The 25,255-nt window shown below is 37.3% G+C and overlaps 1 protein-coding gene across 3 annotated transcripts; it reads left to right on the top strand.

Moving 5' to 3' along the window:
• Nucleotides 1-608: 608 nt before the first annotated feature.
• Nucleotides 609-21,689, top strand: LOC139713091 (dnaJ homolog subfamily B member 6-B-like). Of its 3 annotated transcripts, XM_071624846.1 has the most exons (10): nt 609-874; nt 3,684-3,780; nt 4,821-4,930; nt 7,034-7,093; nt 7,666-7,800; nt 9,665-9,743; nt 10,615-10,698; nt 14,394-14,468; nt 15,431-15,544; nt 17,194-21,689. In XM_071624846.1, exons 2-10 carry the CDS (start codon nt 3,716-3,718, stop codon nt 17,288-17,290), a joined length of 819 nt encoding a protein of 272 aa, XP_071480947.1. In that variant the 5' UTR covers nt 609-874; nt 3,684-3,715; the 3' UTR covers nt 17,291-21,689. The 3 variants fall into 3 exon arrangements, with proteins under 3 accessions (XP_071480947.1, XP_071480950.1, XP_071480948.1); XM_071624849.1 differs by lacking the exon at nt 10,615-10,698; XM_071624847.1 differs by lacking the exon at nt 14,394-14,468.
• The last annotated feature ends 3,566 nt before the right edge of the window (nt 21,690-25,255 follow it).

Below are 25,255 nucleotides of genomic sequence, written 5' to 3'. Positions count from 1 at the left end.
TATAAATTTGTCATATTTTAATTCAATTTCTCAAAGTTTATCGTATCTAAATGCATACTATTGCAAAGAGCGGATCCAGGAATTCCGGAAAGGGGGGGGGGGGCAAATAATGATAATATTCAGAATTATATTGCTTTTACAAGAGTAACGCAAGGAGGTAGAGTGAATCTTGTGAAAACGTTTACATTATTTCGAAGGCCTGGATATGTAATCTCAAAAGTAGCTCAGCAGGATAAGCAATAAATGAGTAAAAAGGTTAGTTGATGCAAAGGAGATGTGCGAATGATAGAGGCTGTCAACATAGGAACATAGGCCTAGTATATTTGATATCGAGCATGAAGAAAATCCCAAATACGATGTATCATTCTTTTTCAGATCCTACAAAATAAACGCTTGCCTCATGGAATGTTCAATGCCATGGACATCTCAGGGAGGTGGAAGAGATAATTTATGTTTCCACCTTCCTGATGGTCATTTATACATTCCGCCTAACCTTCCTCTTTAAGGATCTTAAAGCTGCCACGTACAGACCACACGTTCCCTTCCAACAACAAAGCGTAGAGCGGCAGTACCGAAGAGACCGTAGAGCATTCCACCGTGCAGATCGATCGCAGCAGCTGACCCCGCCGAGGCCGCAGGGATTCGACGAGGAATGCATTAAGTGCCATTTTTAGCTAGCGAGGAATTCGTGACTAACTCAGGGCAGAAGTCGAGTTTCTGTCGCTGCACAAATGGATAATTTTACCTAAATCATCAGGAAATTGTCGTCATCAGGCGTATCTTGGATAACTGAATTCCTTAGTTACGGACTATTTGTACATAGGGAGGGAATTCGACCACAATTAGCCCAGAAAAGGGCTAACTTCGTAAGAGTGTAAGTATGATGGAGAAAGATCTCTAGTCAACTACGTTGAGCTGCGTACGGCTTGTGATACGGGATTGGGATTGTGCAACGCGAACCATATATCAGGTTTCATTTGTCGCATCCTAAACAATGTTTCCTCTTGTCTATATGTCATATTCAGTTTTGCAAGTGCTATCAATGTGAAGAAGTACAGAATATCAACTCAGTTTAACATCATAGCATGTAATTTGTAAGTCACTCTGAAAAGGAATCAGCATGATGGAGCTCATACAGTAGCAGGTGACGCGGCTAAACGTTTATTGTTTGTGTAATTATAAACCCTACGGGCTACGTACAACTGCATGATTCTAACAAGACATGCTGCCCAATGTTTTCCCTTTTCTGACTATTAAATTACTGCTAAATTAGTCTAATAAACAAGATGATCGCGTCCAATTGGAGACTAACTGGTACACTGTATTTTGGACTCCTACATGTAAAACTGTGAGCAAATGCGCTCAACAAACCAGTTCAAAATCAAGTAAATTTACCTGTATAGCCTTGTGCAATTTGTACAAATGGCAAGATCCCTATGTCAAAGGACACGAACAGCCATAATGAAATTAGTGTTGTACCGTGGTTTTTGATGCACACATTATTGTTGTTATTGTTGATTATCATGTTGATGATAATTTCAATATTTTCTTGACTTTATCAGTGGCAAGTCCTTGCTTTAATAGATTACACTATTTTTCGTCTCACTGAAGCAAATTTCTCAATGCACGTATCCAATGATTAAATGCTGACATTGTGAAGTGACGTTTTCATGAGCCTTTTTTTTTTGGGGGGGGGGGGAGATATTACATTACATTACTGTACATCATGAATGTAGAACAGAGATACAATGTATTAGAATATCACAGATGCACTCTCTTCCCAGAAATTGTGAATTTGAAAGTGAAATTCACTGATGTCAGCCTGGAGGATACAATATGTAAATACTAGGCCCTACTAATATTTAAACCAATCATTAGCAAACGTGTCTACTTAAAAGAATAGTAAGATTCTTTAATACTGTAAAAGTGGATATTTTCGCGTGACTAATTTTTCGCGCTTGGCCGGGTCGGAAGAGTTTCGCGTGTTTTTAATTCCGCGGAATCAAGACATCACGCACAGGCACATATGGCAAGCAAAAATATTCGCGTGCTTTTATTTTCGCGCTAGTTTCTGGTTGCGCGAAATGCGCGAAAATTTGAACACCGCAAAAATTTCCACTTTTACAGTAGTCAGAAGTAGAGTGATTTGGGAGTGACAACCTCTGCCAGAGTCTGTGTGTGTTCACAGAGGCAAGAGAAAGTATACATAGGCAAATTATACTTCTGGTCAGCCCATGCTTTTTGCTCTGTGTTAAACGTTACTCACCATGTACATTGCTATTTGTGCAGTAGATTGGCCGTAGGATTGTAAACCAGGATATGTATGACAGTGTTCATGTACAAATGTACATGTAATTAAGTTCATACAGGATTTTTGTCATTCATGCCAGATATGTATAGATTGTGGGTATAATTCTGACTGACTGTGTTTTTTTGTTTTGTGTTGGGGTTTTTTCTATGGCAGGCAGAAGTGTATGACAAGTTGAACAATGTGCACCATGAGAGATTGTTGGCAATGTGCCAGAGCTCTCTTTTGATCTGAAATTTCTGGGTATTTCCACAGTAAAAGGGGATATTTCAGTTCAGAGATTTTTTGTAAGGACTCAAAAATAGGTGTAATGGGTCAAGCTATGTGTAGTCATAATCATGAGTTTTTCATATTTTGTGAAATAGCAAGTCTTCTTCTACATTATGCTAAAGTTTATTACATTGTAGGTCAGAAAATGAATGGGATATTGGGTTTAATAGTTTAGCAATATTTTTATACACACTCTTCACTTTAAATGCTAGTGACTTTTGAAAGGATGATACTACTGCTTTGAAAATCGGTATTAGTCATGGATAGATTGTGTCAATAGAGCATGATTAATTTCTGATAATCCCTTCATTGTTGTTGATATGAATTTTTACATCCTGTTTTTTCTTCTTCTTTTTTGGTCATATTCATTGCACAGAGCATGGCTCACAGTCAGATAAAAAAGTGCTTTCGAAGACCCGACTGTATGTTACTTCAGAGCTTCTTTTCTCAGCACACACTTTTCTAGAGTGTGTGCTTTCTTTCTGATATTTAGATAGGTTAGGAGAGTCCATTTGAATTGAGGTACACTGACACCATTTTAGATTTCAGAATCCGCTCTTTACTAAAAATCCATGTCTGGCGACTTTTTGTTTTACATTGTAGTTTTGTGATGCAGGGTCACATACTGTTGTACACGTTCTTCTCGAACACTTTCAAGAGATTACTTGTCCCCAAATTGCTTTAAACAAGCAATCTACCAGATTTTTTTTGCCAAAATGAAAACTGGACTGACTTCTATAATTACAGCTGTACTATTATACGAAGGTCAAATATAAATGTTCATTGAAAATTTGTTTTTCAATTCAATGGCTTGAAGTTGATTAGAAAAAAAAATAATACAAATGTGCATGTAACAGCCTTAAAATTCTATTGAAGACTGTTTTTGTACCATCTGTAGACTTGATAGTGAATGTTTGTTGTATGGACTGACTGAACTGTTGCATGGGACATTCCTGAAATGTCATGTCTGAAATGTCCCCTTTTACTGAGGAAATATCCAAAAGGGGGAAAAAAGGTTTGTGCATATGAATTGATTTTGGATATCTATTCTGTTGTACTGTTGATTGAGTTGTATAAAGTTCTTCAACTTGTTTTCTCCAAACAGACTTGTAACAAGAGTAACAGACCAAGCTGAAAATGCCTGACTTCTATCGAGTTCTCAATGTCGCCAAGACAGCCAGTCCTGATGATATCAAGAAAGCGTAAGCATTCACACTGGAAGGAAGCAAAATCTTAGATTGCTGCAATATCCAAATGCAAGAAAATTTGACCCCTGTCTCTCCTTGACCCAAACATGAGTGTTAAGGAGGAAAGATGGAGGGTAGAAGGGTTCTTTGGATGAGAAGGTTGAGAGAATGGTTGGAAGAGAGGGAAGTGAATATCATACCCTGAAGCTGAAACAGAAAGCGAAAGCAGAGATTGCCTATAAGATGCTGTACATACAGTATATATCGTAATCATTGTACACTTTAGAGAAGGGTAGTGAATCACATGGAATTTCATATCAATGGTAACTTGACCTACTCAAGTTGAAGAAGGCCCTTATGTATGTTTGTTTTGTGTTTTGTTTTGTTTTGTTTTGTTTTTAAACACATAATTTACATGTATGAAAATTAACTCGATATTTACATGTGAAATTTGTATTTGGATGCACTGGTCACCTGTAATGAAATGAAGTCATGCAGAGTGTGATTTTAAATGTCCTAGACCCCGTTTACAGTGCGGGGCTGGGCCGAGCCGCGGCCGAGCTGCCAATTTTGGCCTCGCATTTAGCCTTTTGCGAGTTTACACTGAAATAAAGGGGGCCTCGGCTGCGGCTCGGCCACGGCTGCGGCTCGGCCACGGCTGAGCCTCGCACTGTAAACGGGGTCTTAGAGTTGCATGTACAAAATATTTGTAAGGAAGTGTGTGCATTTGGTTTCATTCAGTTGCCTTTCTTCAGACTTGTTTTGTGCTTTCTTTAACATGTATTCAGAATATTTTGGTGATCAATGTACAAAGCAAAAAAGATATTGTGCAAACAAGCAGAGAGAATTATTATAGAGATATAGGAAATAGACTAGCACAAGGTGTGGGTAGGGTAGGTAAAAGGGTAGATTGAAAGGAGAGGAGGGACGGAGAGGGGAGAGAAATATTTCTCTACTGATAGATTTTGCCATTTGATTGAAACATGTTTAGAGTGAAAATCGTGCGTGATGCTCAGAGACAGACTGCTAAAAGGTCATATCTTATTCCCCCTTAGATATCGAAGGCTTGCCTTGAAATGGCATCCGGACAAGAACCCCAACAACAAGTTTGAGGCAGAGAAGAAGTTTAAGGAGATTGCTGAGGCGTATGAAATTCTCTCAGATGGTGAGTCATCCAGTCCTGAGTGCCTTGTTTGGCAAGTTATAAACCCTTTCAGTGCTGTGTTTGTCAATCACTTCAGTGGGATCTATTCACTGATTAGTACAACCAATTTTATTTGTTTGAAGATTATGTAATGCCTATCTGTATTGAATCTTACAGTAGGAGCCTGTTGTAAGACTGAGCATTGTTAACAAGTAGTGAAAATGTCTATTGCATATACAGTACAATGGTGAAGTTTATGTGCAAGTTTCGGTTTGAATAGTGTATGGACACTTGCTGTTGTGTAATCTACACATAGGATGAATACATCCTGGTATTTACACGATGGTCAAGATACCTCCTCCTTCCTACTTAGTTCTATGGATTCTTGATTTTGTTTCTCTAGACACAAGTAATTCAAAGTACAGCAAGGAATGATGTAACAATATGTCATCATCATTGTCACTGAGACTGTTTTTTTTTTTTCTCCACCATCACTACAGATATGAAATCTTCCTACAACTGACTGTTGAACTCCTGCTCTGTATGAAAAGCACAACAACAAAAAAAAAAATTTGAAAATTGAAAAATGAAAAATTAAACAAAACATTATTTGGAAGGTTTTTGTTCTGGCATCCATATTTCACTTCGTGTAGTCTCATTCATATATTGTATCATCTATATCCTTGCCATATCAGCAACAGCCTGTTCTATTTAAAAACAAAAAAACACCCAGACTCCTACAGTACGTGTATCTTCAGACTAATCAACCTTGCATTCCTAGTACATATTTCTTGTACTGACCTGCAATGTTAATCCACCTGATCAAGAATTTTTTACACCAGCCTGCAAACTGCTATGGACCCTCAAATTTGTTAGTTTTTCTGTAATACTCCCGTTCCACAGAGATTTTTTCTCATCATTCACTAGTCGGCAGCTAGTCGGAAGCAAAGTTTTTTGCTTCTAACCACCAACCGAAGTGTATCGGATGGCAGTCTGATGAATCCGACTTGTGTTGGTCGACTATCATGTCAGTGTTGGACATGTCGCGCATGATCCAAAGAGGCAAGATTGTCCAAGGAGGATCACGTGCAATATGTCTGACACTGACCTGATGGTCGACCAACACAAGTTGGATTCATGAGACTGTGATCCGATACATTTCGGTTGGTGGCCGGAATCAACAAACTTCGCTTCTGATAGAGTGACTGATGAGACAAAATCTCTGTGGAAATGGGGATATATAACCTTAACAGTAGACTTAAAACTGTCTAATGATTTCGGTGTTGACTGTGCCTATCTTTAGGTGTTACTGTACTTCATTGTAAGATCATTTCAGGATATATTGAGATACCAGTAGCCATTAAACTTATTTGTGGTGGGTCATACTTGACCACATCTAAGTTCCGCCCAAGATTAGAAACTCTGAGGTTATTTCTTGTTTTAAACAGCTTTACTTTACATAATAGTACATACTGTATAACCTGACATGAGTGACATCTAGAGCCACATGATTCTTTTGCAACTTGCACACTAGCTGCTAATGGCACAATCTATATTTCATGTTTGCCACAAATTTGTTGATCTGAGCCCATCGGACCATTTTGTCCTCATACATGTGTACGTTGAAAATTTCTGATGAGATCTAAATGAGCCATGGTAGGAGCACATTCAGTATTTGATTAGTGATTAAACACACCACACACAATTGTGGTTAGCATGCACTGAAATGCCCTAATCAGGAATTTCCCGTAACCTTATTCAATCGTACAGAACAGCCCCACATTCATAGAGCTCATATTCTTCTCACATCTTCCCACTAGACATGTGTTTCTGTAATGGTACAATACATACTACACAAAGTGGGCATTTTAAGATGACATTAGAGCAAACCTTTATTGTATCAAAGTGATGCTGTAAATAAAGTACACATAAATTGGACTTTCTTTTCTCACCTCTTTTTCCTTTGTCAGTAGTTTACATAGTCATACAATCGAGTATATTGAGCTTGTTTTATTGTTGACTGTCTGAAATACCCAATATTATGCTCAGCAAGAAAACTATGGGAACTTTGTTTAATTTTGGCATCTTTTGTTGACATTATGACTTGTTTTTCTTCTTCAATAGAGAAAAAAAGAGAAGTGTACGACAGATATGGACTAGATGGTTTACAAAGACATTCAGCAGGTAGGTACTTAGTTTTACACCAGTAATGTGTTTTTTATCTACCAACTACATCCCTGGCTTCTCTTTCTTTTTACTAACATTTGGCACGGTCAGACTGGCAAAAGATTGAGAAATTAAAGATCACGATCTTTGTGGTGTAGTAAAGGGCATACCTTTAGAGTGGTACCACATGGAGGTTGTAGCAAGGTCAAACAGATCTTGAGATGCCCTTGTCTTCTAGAGTAATTCACAAAATTTACAAACTATGCTTTTCTTGTGGATTTCCCTTTTCCATATACTGTTGGAAAAAAAATATACCGTTTTAATTGCTGACTTGTTCATTTATTGAAATATAACTGGACAAAATTACTTTGATTGTCTTTTGATATGTATTCTTGAAATTTATGTGATTTAAAATTCTTGCAATACTCATGTAAACGTTATGTATATTACCTTCTATTACTTTATATGGAAATAAAATGATTTGAATTGAATTGAAGCTGAGTAAAGGCCCGTGGTAATGCTGATGTTTAAGTTCTTGTTTCTGTCGTTTTCTGTTTGTCCATACATTGTGTATGCTTGCTCTCTACTAGGTGGTGGTCATGGTGGCTTCAATGACTTTGGAGACTTCGGGAGGATGGGAGGGTTCCACTTTGAGTTCCGGAGTCCAGATGATATTTTCAGAGAATTCTTTGGAACCAGCGATCCATTTAGTGCCTTTTTTGGAGGTGAGAGACTCATTTTGCCATCATCACCATTATCATCAAGTGCAATCAACTTTACCTTTATTCATGGTCATTTGCCATTCAGTGTTGAAAGCTTTCTCTGACTTAGAAAAAATGTTTTTGCTTCAAGTATCATCTATGCTGACCGATAAAATCTAAATAGAATGATAAAGATTTCAAGATACTAATGTCAAACAGGGACACACAGCATGCTCACAAATGATTTCTAGAATGCCCAAGAGTCTGAGGATTAACACTTGGTATTCTTTGCAATCACTTCATATGTTCAGCAACAGAGACTCCAACCCAAAGCACCTTCTGATCTGGAGATTCTCCTGCCTGAAACCCCTAGCAAACGGGAGACTCCAAGTTGATTTGTGCAAAGCGCGAAGTTTCTAGGGTTCTAGATGCTCTCTGGTGCTATAAGGCTTATTTTTTTCAATATACAATTACCAATAAGTAAGAAATCCTTTCCAACAGGAGACACAGAGCCAGGGTGGGAGAAATTAAATCTCAAGTGGGAGAACGGGAGATTTTGCAAAAATGGGTTTTCGGCGGGAGATCTCCCATCGAAAATGGGAGAGTTGGAGTCTCTGCAGCAATGGAGTCTCAGGCGCTATACTTCCAATTCATTTTACACAAAGCGGACTGAGAATGTCCACAAGCTGATAGACTATATCACTTAACATGGATAGCCCTGTACCCGTAGACTGATTCTCTTTATCAAGTTCCTGCAAGCCGAGGTTTGCAAGTTATTAGTAAGAATAGGAATTCATGAAATATCATTGATCATAAGTATGGAAATTGTAGGAAGTTGTTTACAAATTTGCTTGTCTGATAAGTGTTCATGAGGATCACGACAAACAATCCCAGATTATTGGAAGGTTGGCCTTGTGGAAACCTGTCTACAGAATGGTTTGTCTCAGAGCATTTACATTCTCAGTTAGATAGATAGAGAATACTTTCCTGTATAATCCTGATCGTGAAGGTCAAAGGTTGTGAGGCATGTAGTAATACCTCACTGTGTAAACAAAACATCCACAAGCCACAAGCCATTTACATGTGGTGTAGATATTTTGGGGGGAATATTCCTTTTACGTTATTTCCTTTTACGTTATCTAGCACTATTCATGTTTGCTGAAAAAAGAAACCATTTCAAACCAATTCAATATTATCAAAGGGCCCTCAATGTTACAGTGCTTGGTGCCAGGTACTTAAACACTACTGTGGTTAACTCTTTACATGCCATGGTGTAAACCCCCTGTGTGCCATGTTATTCTACAACAGCAACGTAGTCCTGCTTTGGGAAAACATTCTCTTTTTCAAATCTATATAACTTCTGTAGATTTTTGCCACCTGCGACATGTAATGAGCTAAGTTGTAGAGAAAATCCTAGCTTTGCTTCGATGTATTTAAATCGTATAACAAATCTATGATTATTTTTCTTTCAAAAGACCAGTAGCTACATTATTGTAGAGGCATGACGTTTGCACACAAAACATTGACAGAAGCTAGGAATTTCACTTGCAAATCCAGTAAGGAACACCGGCTGATATTCAATCACCACATAAAGTGCAAGCATCGTGTGACAAGAATTGAACCGCGAGAAATGCTTTCATAATACTGTGGCATTTGGTGATTTATTGATCGGTTTGAGCAGGTTTGTGCATTTGAGCAAAATATGCGAAGTTGGCATACCATTGACTGCATCAATCGTGCAAATGTGGCACATAAAGAGTTAAATAAAACTATGAATGAATGGAGGTATACATGTGTCAAATGATAAAAGTAAATGAGAGTAATGATGTCTCAATTTTAATCAACTAATAACAGAGTTTTTGTCTACAAATATGTTCTTTCATTCCAGAATCTCGGAGGAGGACCCCAGAAAGTCATGATTCCTTGTTCCAAGATTCTTTTTTCAACTCTGGCTTTCCTTCTTTTGGGTAAGAAATGCTATCCAGTCAGATCTGCAGTCACTGCTTTGTATGACAAGATTACATGATATCTCTTTCAGAATTTTTATCTGTGCAATATCAGGGCACCATTTCAATGAAAGTTGTCAGCCCTGACAAGTTGTCAGTCTCTGACAATTACCATAGTAACAAATTTTTGATATATAAAAAAAAAATGAACCCAGTAAAAGCAGCCATCATGGATATGGATTATATATGGATACTAGATTTAGCAAAGATGAAATGAATTGCTTAGACTATCAGAATGTAATTATACTTGTCTGTACATAATTGTAAGCAGAGTTGTCAAGGCATGACTTTATGGTCCAGAAGTCATATAAACAGCCATTTATGTCTTTTTTTATTTTGAATTTTAAAAAAAAAACACTTTGGAACATTTATTTATTTATTTTTATGGTTTCCATGACCACCAAGGAAACTAGGGTTTCAAATCAGTAGTGTGTGTCTTACATTTCAAGGACTCATACAGATTAATTGTTTTCATTTTTCTCATGTTTATTAGCAAATTTTACATTTTTGTTCCATGTAAGATTGTAGTGCTCAGTAATTTTCACTGGCCATTAATCAACACAGGATTTGAGGGATGTGTGACAGAGTTTTACTTGTTTGTTGTTTGGTTGTTGTTGTTTTTTAAGTGCAAGAAACCAGTCAGATTGATATCATACTATGAAAACATCTATTAAACGCTGTCTTGACATCCATTAAGGTGGGAATATGATTTCTCTTTTGATTTTATATGTCATGAGTCAGAGATTTTTGTAATCCACAGAACGTATTGCCATCAATGGCTAATGTTGAGTCCTTCCTATTGTATCCATACACCTCACAACCTCCTCCCCAGCCTGCCCCATGCCCCCAGCAGGCTACGCTCAGGGTTCCTCTTTGATCCCTATGGTGATCTCTGGAGTATCTTCCCTCGGTCGGGGTAAGGGTTGCTGGATGTGAGGTTGGCGTGTATAGTCCCCTTGCTTGCCAAGCTAACCCATTCCTTGTAGTCTTCATTATTTCATGAGTTGCTGTGTTTGTCTGTCAGAGGGGCAGGATGTCTGTTTATTTATTTTTAAAAGTGTAAAATGCATCCAGTACTGTGGTGTGATGGCCTGCTGACTGCATCCATTTCTCCATACTAATTGGCTGGACATGATAAATCTAGTCACATGGATACTTCTTATCATGATCTTATCATAATGACACAAAACCTTGATATAGCATCTTGCTCTTTTCCTGTAGTAAAGCACAAAGCACACTGTAGGACTCTCCCCCTTGATATATGCATGACTTAATTGTAAACTTCTTTAAATATTGAATCTGAAAATTAATTTCAATGTTGTGGATTGTTTGTGTAAATGGTAATGCCATTTGAGTGTATGCATGGTCTCATAGTTGTTCTCTTTTGTAAATCAGAAAAAAAAAATAGAATCTGTCCATGACTTGTTTGAGTGATGACAGACTTGCGTGCACTCCCAACTTGGTTGATTAATGTTAATATTAATACAGGGTATCACCTTCTGAAGTAAAATTTTGTTGGATCTTGATTTGTTTGTTGTTTATCTAAATGCAAATGAGTACATTGAGCAGCTATCGATCAGCTAATAATTTTTTTTTTTTTTAAATTTCTGCAGGTCCCATAATACACATCAAGGTACATTTATGTTTGAAACTAAATTGTTTCCCATTTGATCTTGGAAGGCAGCTGAAAAGAAATCAATTTGGAGGGTACTGTAGTTGGTTATGGATCTGAATTTTGGTAACAAATGTGGCTGAATCTTCCAGAGTTTTATTTGTTGTTGTTTGTATTTCATACCATGACAGAGAAACCTTCTGTGTTTGTACTAGACTTTTGAAAATGATTATGCAAAAACAATGACTGTGCTCACATAAAATGTATGCAACTTTGTTTGTTTCCATATGCCATTTGGGTAGTCCTTTCATAATACATGTAGCTGTTTATTTATAGAGGTGCTTTTCAGACATTGTATCAGACAAACCATATTATTATGAAATACCTGGTTTAGACTTAAACTCATAAGAGTTTAATGGAAGAGTTTAATGGAAGCAAGGGAAATTCATGAGAGTTTAATGGAAGCAATTAATTTGATGATATGTCACGTAACACACAGTGTATCTAGACACAATGAGGTTTGACCCAGCAAACAGACCAGCAGCAAGATGGCAACCTTTCATTCATCATCGTGTAATGAGAGACTGGTGCAACATACCATCTCTGACATTCAACTCCCATCCAAGTGTTGCAGTGTATAGCTAAATCCTGTGCATAGTCTATACTGCATGGTTGCCCACTTAGTTTCACATTATCCCTACTGGGCTGTACATAGACTCAACCTGTAGCTGCACAAATACTAAGGCACTGAAGTGGTGCACTTGAAGTTGCCATGCAAGCTAAATCTAAAGTATGTGTGTGTGTCAAGTGCGATAGAAGATGACACTATGTACAATACATGAACTGCCAATTCTCTCTGATTCTATAGGATTTATCGTGAAAAGTTGAATATCTTTCCACATCGTGACAGACGAATATAAGTATGCCTCCCTGATTTCAGAAGTCATTGTACAAATTGAGGTGCATGTAACACACAAGTATCTCCCTTAAAGCTTCCTGGAATCTCCATGATTTTGATGTAGGAATTTTAGGCAGCCCTGTAATGCTGCTTTATAAACACATCATAGAGCGTACTGCCTAAACTCAGTTTTTCAGACCCCATTGTCAGTGGTGTTTACAATGTTGCACTTCATGGTGATGCAAAGCTTATATTACATGGCATTAACCCATTGAAATGGGCTGGTTTTGCTACGTGTACAACACGCATTTCCCATAGACCCCTGCCCGAGTATACTCGAGATCCGTCCTCAACGGGTTAAATGATTTGAATACACTGTACAATACCCAGTATCTCCAAGGCAGTGCATGCTAAAATGTTACTACCCAGTACCAGTAGTGAATGACATTTCAAGGGTTTATGAGGTGTCATGCTAGTCTGGTTTTGATATTGAAGTCTCCTATGACTAACTCAGAGAACTATTGTAGTTATTGTGGATTCATCGTCGCCATCATCCTGAATCATGAGTCTACGCTGCCCTCGTATGATCCTATATTTGTACCCCCACCCCCCTCCATCAGTACACGTCATTCATCTCTATACATTTATGTCAGTCCTGTGTGTGTCAAATGACTGTGAGTAACCTGAACATGCAGGGCATCAGCAGTTCATTGTTTCTTTGTCTGGTATTGAGTTGCAGTTTGTCACAACAGCCAGTGCATGTCATGCAAGTGCCTGTTGTGTGTATTACTTTTGGGGTTGTTTTATTTCTATATTACTGAGAAAAGTGGGCATGTACAGGTATGAACAAGTTGTGCCTCCAACCCTCACTATGAGATTATGACAATTTTCCACAAGCAGCTGTCAGACTGTTTTAATGTTGCACTGAATCATCACTATGTACAACTTTCGCGCATGTGAAGTTTTTATTTGTTTACTATACTGTGTGAGTCATAGCAATCCAGGGTCTATGACCTTTGAACCCTAAAGGAAATAGTAATTATTGAGGAGGCTACCCTTGATAGAATAAAACCTACATAGGTCTTTATGTACCGTATGTACTGGTACATAAATAAATATTTGTCAATTTTTTGTCAGTTTGTCACTTGGATAGACAGTAATAAGCTTGTAAACTCTGGGATGTCTTCTTGAAACGTTTGTTTCAATGAAATTGAAATAATAGAATCAGTATGACCTGATGACACCCTTTAAAGCTGCTGGAACCAAATAAGGTGACAATTTAGTTAGTTTCCTTTTCCTCTCATGATTGTATTGAAATCAGATATAATTTGTCGCAGTTAATGAGAGATGCACTATTCATGACTATGAGGCTCCATGGAACAAGCTTGAACAAGCTTGAAATGTCTGTATTTACAATTGTACTGTACACCAACATGTTGCCTTCCCTCATACTGTCATGATCTACAATTATGTGTATGTACTGGACATCCTTTTTGCTGGAACTAAAAAGGGTTGCCTTAAGTGTAATGTGCATGCTTATAAGTTGGTGGAATCCACTTTTACATATATTGGAAAGGACAGTACAGTGCACAATTTCTTTGTGAATCATGCTCATAAATGAAACATTATACCATTAGTCCTGCAGGGTACATGGTGCTGTGCATGCTTAGAACCTGGTACTATTGTACAGACCATTGTCAGCTGCTGGAGTGATGCAATCATTTAACCCTTTTGATACAGAAATCTCAACATTAAATGATGCCTGTTCATGCACTTGTGCTGACATTTGTCTTGTAGTCTTGTAGTCAGGCAGTATATGATCAAATGTGATGCTGCTACCAGAACTGACTGATCCTAGTGGGTTGATACTTTGATAGTCAGTATTTATGCCATGAATATGAAGGATGTCATGCATGTTGTTGTGTACATTGTAGCAGTGCTTCAGTAGAGATACATTGTATTGTTGAAGTAACTAAAGCCTCAATGTGTAGATGTCCTAGCTGGTTTGCAAACCCTCACGTCACATAATTACTATGTATTTCTTGTTCTTCCCCGCATGATGCCTACTGTGCATGATGTACCGTATGTTTGCCCTACACAGACATAGTATGTTCCCCCCGGGTCATGGCTCTGGGTTTAGCTCGTTTCAAAGTGGGTTCGGAGACTTTGACAGCGGGTGAGTTCTGACATTATTGGTAGCTGGCAGTTAGCATGCAATGTACGTGTCATAGACTGAATCTTTCACCTTGTCACACTATAGAATGTCTTGTGCTTGTCAAGTGCCAGGGTTGTCTGTGTTGTACACTTCTCTCATACAAACTCATTTCTATCAGATAGTAAATACACTGTATTTACACTTGTAGAGAGGAAATAGAGTTTGTTGAAGGGAAAGTAACAAGAATTATCTGATAGAGTAGGTTATATATGCATGTGATGTGTTTCTCCAAATTCATAGGAAACTATTAAACAACCATGGTAGGTTTGAGAGGCCAGACAAGATTTTCAGAAATTGATTTGTTGAAGTTCGCACAGCAAATACACTGTACTTTGCCTGATGAAATTGATGATTGATAACCTAATGAAAGAAATTGTTTTGATGGCAATCTTGGAAACTGGTATGTGCAATTTCTGTATATATAGAGCAAATATATGTACTTTTTTAAACATTCAGATTGTTTTCCTGTGCATCATGATGTTTTTGATGTGCAGAGGTTGGCAGCCTAGTAATGACCAAGATGTTCTGTTTTAGTAATAGTGGGCTGCCTTCCGTATCAGGGCTGTTATTGATGGTATTGTGATAAAGATTTATTCAGCCTTGATATTACCTGTGTGTCAAACTAAGCACAGATATTCCAAATGTGCTCTTCTAACTATGATACTGTGTAATGAAAGGCTTACAGTAATTTCACCTTGTGAGTTTCTTAAGTTTCTTTATTATTTTTTTTTTTTGAAAGTGTCTGTTTACATCACAATGCTAGCTACAGACAAATATGATGAATGCCCTGGCTGTAGGTGTAGAATTAATGGAAACAGATTATGGTCAAACACAATTAAGAGCAGTGTGAATGTACAACTTGTACTAACTGAATCATGAACATGAAGTCTGACATTTCCATGCATGATTTGATTTTGATCAAGGTTCACATCATTTTCAACATCATCATCGTTTGGTTCACCACGATCTGGAAGTGCAGCAAGGCGAACCACATCAACAACAAGGTTCATCAATGGCAAGAAGATCAAGACAACAAAGTAAGATTCACACTTGTGCCAAAACAGTATTCCTAAATCATTTCATCTGTTCAACTGCATCACATTTTAAAGGAGACCTCCGGATTATTTTCAGACTTTTACATTTGAACAACTATAAATTAGTTATACCGAGTACAGAGTTTCAGAAGTTATAGTGATTGGGGTAAGGAATAAGAATGTTTTCAAAATTTAAAACAAATTGCAATGAACAAGGATGAGGACATGGCAGCCTCACGATAAGAATGCACAAGTTGGGGCTTAAGGAAGCAAAACAAAAGAGGGTATGCATGGATTTCAGACAGGTGAACATGTTAAGCAAGCGGTATTGTAATGGAATTACACTGCTAGATTTCTGAAATATGTGAGGCTCCTACTGTATGTCATCAACACTGTTCAGTGTAATTTGTTTAAGATTTTCAGAGTATTGGTTTCTCTGCTCTAGGACCCCGTTTACAGTGCGGGGCTGGGCCGAGCCGTGGCCGAGCCCAGCCTCAATTGCGGGGCCGGGCCCCGCAATTTTGTCCGTTTACACTGCCGGGCTTGGCCGCGCTTTTGATTCAAACCTTTCAATATTTTGTCGTAGAGGCGCTCTGCTTGTAAACAAACGCAATTTGGTATTGTCTGATTTTCAGACCCTTTGCCAAATGAATTCCATGGCAACTTCGGGCAAAGGCCTTTGCGGAAGGAAAAAATCCTTTGCAGGACAAAACCACCTTAAATATACTAGTTTTTGACGTTGAGGGGGTTGATATCCTGAACAGTGAAATAGTACAGGCAGAGGGTTTGGAAGCCAGACTAAAATTGGCCGCGCATTTGGCCCAGTTTGCGTTTACACTGAGAAAAGGCCGGGCTTGGCCGCGGCTGACGAGACCACCTCCAGAGCGTGGCCAAATGCGCGGCCAATTTTGGCCTTACATTTGGCCTTTTTCGCGTTTACACTGAAATGAAGGTGGGCTCGGCCGAGCCTTGCACTGTAAACGGGGTCCTCGACTACAATAACTTCCACAAATCTATTTATGGAGATGTTGATTTATGTACTACACGATGTGAAATTATGAAAATCGTCTGGAATGCCCCTTTAAGCTTTGTGCCCATAGCCATGAAGAGGAGAGATTATAGATATACACTGTATTTCACTCTAACTTTGTGCATTTTTCCTTTCACACATTAACCATGTAACATTATGTTGACTTCTTTGGCCATTAATCCTTAAATTGGTCTTCATGGGATATCATAGTGATAATTGACACTGATACTGGAAAGTAGGAGGGAAGTAACCAGATAACATTTAGACTTTTATCTTGCATGAAAACATGAAAAGAAAAACTGGGATCAGTCATGGAGGTGCTGTCAGAGCAAAGGATATTTTGTAGACAAATTTATAAACTTTTATTTTTCAAGATTTCTTTTAGAATTTAAATTTACTGCATATATATAGATGCTTAAAGAAGTGAGTGATTTAAAGACAGAGACAACTGGAAACGTGGAATTGTTGTCTGAGATATTCAGTCTGTATGAATCCATTGTATGTCCATACACAGCACTGACTAAGTACAGCTTTCATTCAAAACAATGAAGTCTGTATAAATCTAGTGTACAGTGATATGTGAAGGTATAGCAGTGACCAATATCTTTTTGTGACTTTGCAGAATCCTTGAGAATGGGCAGGAGACAGAGATTGTGGAGGAGAATGGAAAGATTACATCGAAGCTTGTAAACGGCCAGCAGCAAATGCTAATGTACTGAGAGGACTGAGATGGGTTTATTTACCAGTCTATGTCGAGGTTATTAGTTATTTATTATGTATATGCTACTGTTGTCATGATTGTTCTTGTGGTAAAGAATGATGGGGAAACTTTCTCTTAATCATTTACTCAATCCTATGCCAGTCAAGTGATATGAGGAAAATATAAACATACACTGTATTTTTTTAAATCATTTCTTTGAGCATGGACTGAAATTCAAAGAACTTTATACCCTTGGTATAAATTTATCACACTCAAGTCTGCAAGATTATGGCTTGAAATCATTTTCATCCAAGTTGGGAGAAAATGTATTTATTACTGTATCATTAATTGTCAGTAAATTATCATGAGATATCTCCACATGGCCACCTCAAAATAGCCTCCTGGTTAAGCAGTTGTGAACACACAAGCACTGAAGTTATCTTCATGTGTTGTACACACAAAGACCAAAAATTTAGTATTCTTAATGTGTACATGTATGAAGAGAATGACTTCTGTCACTTCTGTCTGTATACAAACATTATGTCCTTGGTATATATTGGGAAGAGTCTTTGGGTAAAGTATTTCATGTTTGAAATGCTGAATTTGAGCAATATCATGTCCAGTGGCCTATTTTGAGAGGCCCATGTGGTGATTTTGTTCAAACATTCTGTAACTGATGGGCTCGAGTACATATCATGTAGTGTTCCAAGGTCCTTGTCTGCTATGCTCCCCACGTAAAGTTTCACACATGCATATATGTTATAACTTAATACATATTCTCGTATTGTCAACATGCATCGACCACAGTCGAGAGAACTGTCCAAATGAAGTGTTGCAAAATTAAGACTCTATTTCCTTTAAGCTTGGAGTGCACCATGACACTTCCTAGTTTCAACTCATTTATATCCAGAGCCAATTTTGTAGCAACTTTATCTTGTTTCTGTTCTGTTTCATGATAATGTGCACTTGATAACAAGAACATGTGATCAAGCATTATTTACATATTCTACCCCTAAATGAAAAGAAATTTTTACCATCCCTCACAAGTAATCAGCATTTGCTCTTTCACTGAATTGGACCTCCTCTGTGTCATTGTGCATGCACATACTGTGTATGATGAGATGAAATCCTGTACATGGATTGTAGCACAGACCAGTATAGTATAATCCATGCACAGTGTTTGTGTTTGTTCATTCAGTGTGCAACACCAAGACTGCGGCTGAAACATTTCAGATTTTATGTCACAATGGATACTTTCCTTTGCTGAGCGCGGAAATTGCCATTAAACAGTGATGTATACATGGTATGTCGCCGTGCGCTAGATTCCATTGTGGCACTACTTGAGCTTGCATGTCTGTGGTTTGCACTTGTCTACAGCTGCACAGTAGTGGCATGTCTTCTAGTGTTCTCTAAGTGGTCTCTGAGCAAGTTCTGTTGTTCCTTTGCAAGATTTGGAGTTGGATAATAACAATCCTTTTCACAATTATCTTCCCTGCATTTTGGCTACCACGGTACTTATGTCCTGTTGTATAAGTGACTAATTGATACAAAACACTGGATCTCTTTCTACTCAGATATTTTCGAAAGAAGAAAAAAAGATAAATGAGCCTTCCAACGTAGTTATCACAGGGTTTCCCACATGTTAAATCAACCTCCCCAATAGTTTCACTTTGCTTAACAAGACATATAACAGCACTGTTGATTAAGACCTGGATAGTCCACTTCCATTCTGCAGTGTGTTAAACACAGTGTGGACTGCAATATTCTGTTTCCTTTGTCTCAGAAATTGTTCATATTTCATTCACTGTTTTCAATGCTGATGATTGAAATGAGGGAGACTTTCCCCAACATGTTCGTCTTCTGATGAGTGAAGTAAACTTTGTATATAGAATTTGAGCAATGAAAAATTGCTGTATAGTTTGTGAGTGGTGTTGTGAATAGAGAGAAACTATATTTATGGTAGTTAATAACATCTGTGTGCCATTCAGTGTAATTTAATTCATGTATTAAATGTTCATTGATGATGAGAGCAAGAAAATGTGTGTTGTTGCTTAAGGGATGGCTAAAGATAAGTTTGTAAAGATGGATTTTCGTAATGCTTTGTTTGTCAAAAAGGCATGACAAAATGAAAATTTTTTTTTTTGCTATATAATGTTGTCATCATGAATTATTTGACTTTGTTTCTATTTTGATGATAGCGAAAGCTGTAGTAGAATCTTAAGGATTTCATGCAAGGAAATGGTGTATTGTCAAAAATAAAAGGGATTGGTTTATGGTATTGACATGTAGTCAACCTAATCTACGTTGAATGCATACATGTACTATGCAGAGAGAGGATGATATATCCTTATAGGTTATTTCAGTTACAGGTCTGTAACACAGTGACTCACAGGACAGTCTTGTATGGCAATTTGACTTTAACATCAGTATTTTAGTGATAAGATAGTTATCTAAGTATGCCAAGTTTGCACTAATGGAAGCAAAATGTATGTTCTTAATCTACCATGCTCATTTGCAACTTAGGCATTTTATTTTCTCTTTTACTGTCTTTCTGTACTCTCCTGCATTTAAGTGTGTGTATTTGATATGATTTAAATCAAGAGTAAATATGCATGGAAATGTAATTAATGCAATCTTTTCTAATTAAATGAATTTTGGAATAATGTATAAAATGACAAGTTCAAACAAACAACTTCAAACAAACAACTTTAAAAGAAAAAAAAACGCGAGGGAAAAATGTGAAAAAGGTGTCGCAATATAAGGTTAGGAGTTCTGGAATATAGTACATGTACATGTAGATCATGATACATTGTGCACAGATAAAATGTAGCTTATGTTGTAGAATTTAATCTTATTCCTGACTTGCTTTACTTTAGTTGGATAGAAATTGTTAGACTTGAGTTTTGTGGAACTCATTCAAGGCCTTTTCTCCTTTCCAAGTGCCTACATGTTTTCCTGTTCTTTTTACTAATTTCTACCATCTTTAGAGCCATGTTTCAAAGACAGCATAAACTTCATTCACTATGCCATATATATACTCTGTATCATGTACATTACATCTTGAATCAATATACATTATCAAGAGCACCAAAAACAGCTTCTGCCCCTAAAAGAATTCTTTCATATTTTGTTTCTAAAACTTAAAGTTTTACTCCTATGATACATGCAAAAAGAACTTTGATACCAGTATGTAATAGCAAAGGCAATTGCATGTGTAAAAGCCTTGCCTTCAAAGTCACCACTTTTGAAGATATTGTTTGCTACTGCAGAGAGGTAAACTTCTACTGTATAAGCAGTTATTTTCGCGAGGGTTTAATTTTTTGCGAATTACAGTTGGACCTCAAATTTAACAACATGTGAAAATGTCCTTACGCCCTAAGGTAACAGTGTGCTAAAATGAAGGCCTCTCTGTCAATTTGCGAAAATGTCTCGTGAAAATGTCCGTGTCCTCATTCGTGAAAATATCTGTACGCGAAAATAACAACCTATACAGTACATATTTCTCGCAATAGTTTATCATCAGTTACTGTACCAACCAAATATCTTGCATTCAAAGCTCATACAGAAACCTTTGCCAACAGCACTTACTTTCAACGTGATTTAATGCAATTGGTTTGTCAAATTTTTATTAATCTTGTGCATCTGTTCTAATCTAATATCAAGCTTTTTTACTGGTATTCTCAGCCCCCTTATCAGTTTTTCATTGGGTTCATGTATACTGTATGTACACTGTACTGTACTGTACACATCATACATAGCATGTAGTCCCACCTTGATCAGATCTGATGTTAGCATTGTCCCAAATACATTGAATTTAATGTTGGATAAAATCATAAACAATCTTACCACTGCTTACTGCTTGTCAGGAGAGTACAATGGGTAAGATGTATTGAAAAAGAAGAAGAAAAAAAAAATACAGAGAGAAACCATGAATGGCATTGCATGACACTGCTGTTGCAAGATTGATTTAGAATATCTGAGAAATAATGTAAAGGACAGAGCAAATATTCATGTGCATTCTTTAATGGTAGGGAATTTCCTCTGTGTAAATATTCTCTTGTTAGTACAAGTACATATGTAAATTGTAAATGTATTTTGTCTTGTGGCGTTTCACAAGTTAAATCGGCTACGAACAATTTTTGATTGATAATTTACTGTCCCTTGGTTGAAGTGTCAAAGTGTGAAAGCATCACATACAGTGTATGCTGAGGCTGTGTTTACAGTGAGTTCAAAAACTTCAAGCTTCAGAGGTAACGTGTATGAGGAAAGCTTTAAACACTGTAGAGTGGATTAATGTCATACTCACCTGTGGTGAACTTTAATATGGGTCTCTCGTCTTCATAGGTCTACTTACAACTGTAGGTAGGAAGAGAGCTTTGAAATAAACGACTATCTGGCCAAACACTTGTCCTTCATGTATTGCAGAATTCAGTTATCATATCTGTGTGGTATCAAACCATGCACTGCACTACTCAGTGTGAAAAGATAATCTTTCCAGACTGAATAGTGTAGTAAAGGGAAGTGTACTGGTATTACCTGTTGTGTGTGAATGCTGTACAAACTGAACAGTCACATGTCTTTTCACAAATCTTCAGGGTATCTTCACATCTAAAATGACCACGTGTATGCAGACAGAAAAATAGGGTTGGTGGTAGAAAAACACAATGCTCCTTTATTTACACTGTCATTTGATGATCACTTTTTCCATGTACAAACTTGTAGTAGAATCATTAATCAATAATAAGTCATTTCAATAATACTGTAATAAATCAATAATAACGCAAGTTGCATGATATTTGGCAAAATATAACCGATGAACTAAAATCATGTCGCAGCACATCTGCATAGAACACTGTTATAACTGTTGGCATATCTGTTGCTTTGTCACAAGAGAGAGCAGGCCTCTTGACAGTGGGTGATATATCATATGACAGGAGTGGAGAATACTGCATGATACATTCAGAGCTTCATTCAGAGCTTCACAGGTGTAGATTCTTGTGATTAGTTTTTCTGAGACACCGGTTGACTGTTGTGTGAACGAAGACAGTGAGACTCATTGCACATTGGCCTGCATTAGATATGGAATGTACTCTACATTATTCTGACATGGATCCTATAAATGTGCATTATACACAGAAACACAAACATCAAAATGCCCACACAAGATATTACAGTTTCAAGCACCATTAGTGGTTTTCTTAATGTCTGGTGGATCTTATGTCTTTGTTTATATCAATAATCAACTTTTGTCAATATATCAATGCACTGATCAAAAAAGAAAAAAAAGAGGAGAAAAAGAAGGTGTTTTGTACATCTTGATCTGTGTATGCATGGAAGTGGTCCCTCCCATATCCTTGGTGTATGTAGGGAAATTGCGTCTTTAGCCATTCAAATGCCAACCCACTAGACATCACTGGATCAGTCTACAGCACTGATAATACATTACTTTGTCACTTGCCAAGAATTACAGACCAGAGAAGGTACACTCATGGCATATTCAGCACATGTCAAGGTGAGCTCACAGTACATTGTGTTTCCATACATGTATGTATGCATGGAAACACATCAGTAACAGCTACTGTACTAGCAGCAAGGGTACAGTCGTCTGAATAGGTTTACACAATTGCAGGATTGAATAGACAGTGAACTTCAGTTGTGGATCTTACGTTTGCTGGATGTAACACAGCAGAAGGTAGGGGAATAGTGCCTCATATCTAATCAGATTGTTGTACAAATTCCTTTGCCCTAATGCACAGGAAATGTTAGCAACTAGAATCTTGTAACTGAGTTTTAACTGTAGTAATTGCACACGGAACTAAGAGAAAAGTGGGACAAACACAGTCACCTTGTTAAATTGTTTCTTTGTTACAACTCCGATCAGTACACTTTTTACCACAAAAGTCCATCAACAAACTAGTATCGAGGGATTGACTAGCCTCACTAGAATGGTCAGCAGTAATTTCCTTGCATTTAGTGCACTGGATTTGACAGAACTATGCTCTACTCTGGCACATGCACAACTTGAGTTCAACACTTCATATGCTGTGTACACGAAGATATCAAATGCAAATCCACATTCAATGCAATAAATGGTGAGTAAAAATGCAATGCAATATCCTGTTACGCCCTACCACAATATCAATTTGACACCGTTTCAGTTGTCCAAGTTTACATATTATTCACTCATTCATGTAATTTGTAATGACAGAAATTACAGAGAAATCCATACACCGAAGCCTGAATGATTTTTGCTCAACCACTTTTGGCAAATCATGCGACACATGCAAAGAAAGAAACTGAAAAACTTTGAGCACAGAGAAAGAAATATACCACAGTGTAATAGCCTGCCACAAACTCCTCACATATCCCAATCATAACCCACACCATTAAAGTATAAAACTCATATAAAAACAAACAATTACCTCGCAGTATTCAAATGTCAGCATAAATTCCCTTCATGTTATGGGAGCAAAATATACAGGAAATGCATACATTGTAGTTTCACATTTACATGAATAGAAAAATGATAGAAAAACAGTGTAACAAAAGTATTGCACAGAAGTGAATACACAAGTCTGCTTGTGAACACTGAAAGTGTGAAAACACAGAATTGTGGTAATTCTGTTGAAAGAGCAAACACAATGGGTTCACAAAGCAAAATAATTTAATATCAAAATGCATGCCATCAGATGCATAGTCAACAATTATATTAATGTCACAGTATGTATCTAATCCCAACAGATACTGGGGAAAATAATGATGCTGCACAGTGATTATTACAATAGCAAGACTTAGTATAACTTCAGGAGGGAAATTATTTTCACTGAAAAAAAAAATCATTTAACTAGCTCAGTACCTACAAAAGATTTAATAAAAAAGAATGACCATGTATTGTGTGAACATTTTTTTAAGAGGTTAGAATATCTCAGATCTATGGTGCCACGCAAGGTCTTATGTCCTTCACTCCACGTCTTGCACATCAGTCTCTGGACACTAAAAATGAATTATTTGGACACTTAGAATAAATCATTTATCTAGGCAATCAACTTTGACACCTGAATTTGAAGTACATGAAGAGAGAGATCAGCAAAGGGACATGTCTAAAGCACACACTAGGACATGACATGTCTGAAGCATTCTAGAACATGGCATATGGTAGGTATCTCCTGACCTGATCTGACCTGACCTGACCTGAAGTACTGTTCATGCCAACTTCATAACTTCACTCAGGAAACACATCATGACATTGTCTCGATATGCACTACACAATTCTAGTACAGCACAAAGCAAACCATTCCAATTGACTGCTGAATGTTCAACTGGAGTATGTACACCGAAATCAAAATTTTCTCAGGGTGTGCTTACCACCACAACTTTCACAAAACATTGCTCTTCTCCTTAATTGAAAGAGATCAAATGATGAACAGTTTGCATTGAAATACTGATAATGAATAATCTCTTTTAATACGGGTAATATTGTTAAAATCCTCTCCACCCAAAACAAAAAAACAAAAAACAAAAAAACGTAAAAGTTCATAAGTGCAGAGTCAAATATGATTACAGTATTTAGAAAAGCCATGAAGTATTTTGTCCTTGGTTGTTAGACATTTCGTAAACAGCATTTAGTCTTCACGAGTGTTTGGAAATGACTGGCACAAAGAATACCCACTAATGAAAAACTTCCACACACCATTCTCCCATATCATGAGAGGTTATTCTAATGTCCATTTTGCAATCATTACAATTTCCTTTATTGCAAACATCTGTAAGAAACAGGCCCCATACCAGACTATGGTAACAAACAACAAGACATAAACACACACACACACACACACACACACACACACACACACACACACACACTCTCTCTCTCAAAGACATAACAAGAAAAAATAGCAAGGTTAGTAAATCAGAAAAATCAGATACTGCATATGGACCCATTTCAAGATGATAATAATTTACCTGGGTACATATGTTTTCATTT

This window comes from Diadema antillarum, unplaced genomic scaffold, assembly GCF_040938485.1.
Source record: "Diadema antillarum isolate AM-2024a unplaced genomic scaffold, OU_Dant_1.0 seq00001904_RagTag, whole genome shotgun sequence".
Taxonomy (NCBI): Eukaryota; Metazoa; Echinodermata; class Echinoidea; order Diadematoida; family Diadematidae; genus Diadema; species Diadema antillarum.
The sequence above is the reverse complement of the archived record's forward strand: the minus strand, read 5'-3'. Positions and strand labels throughout refer to the sequence as shown.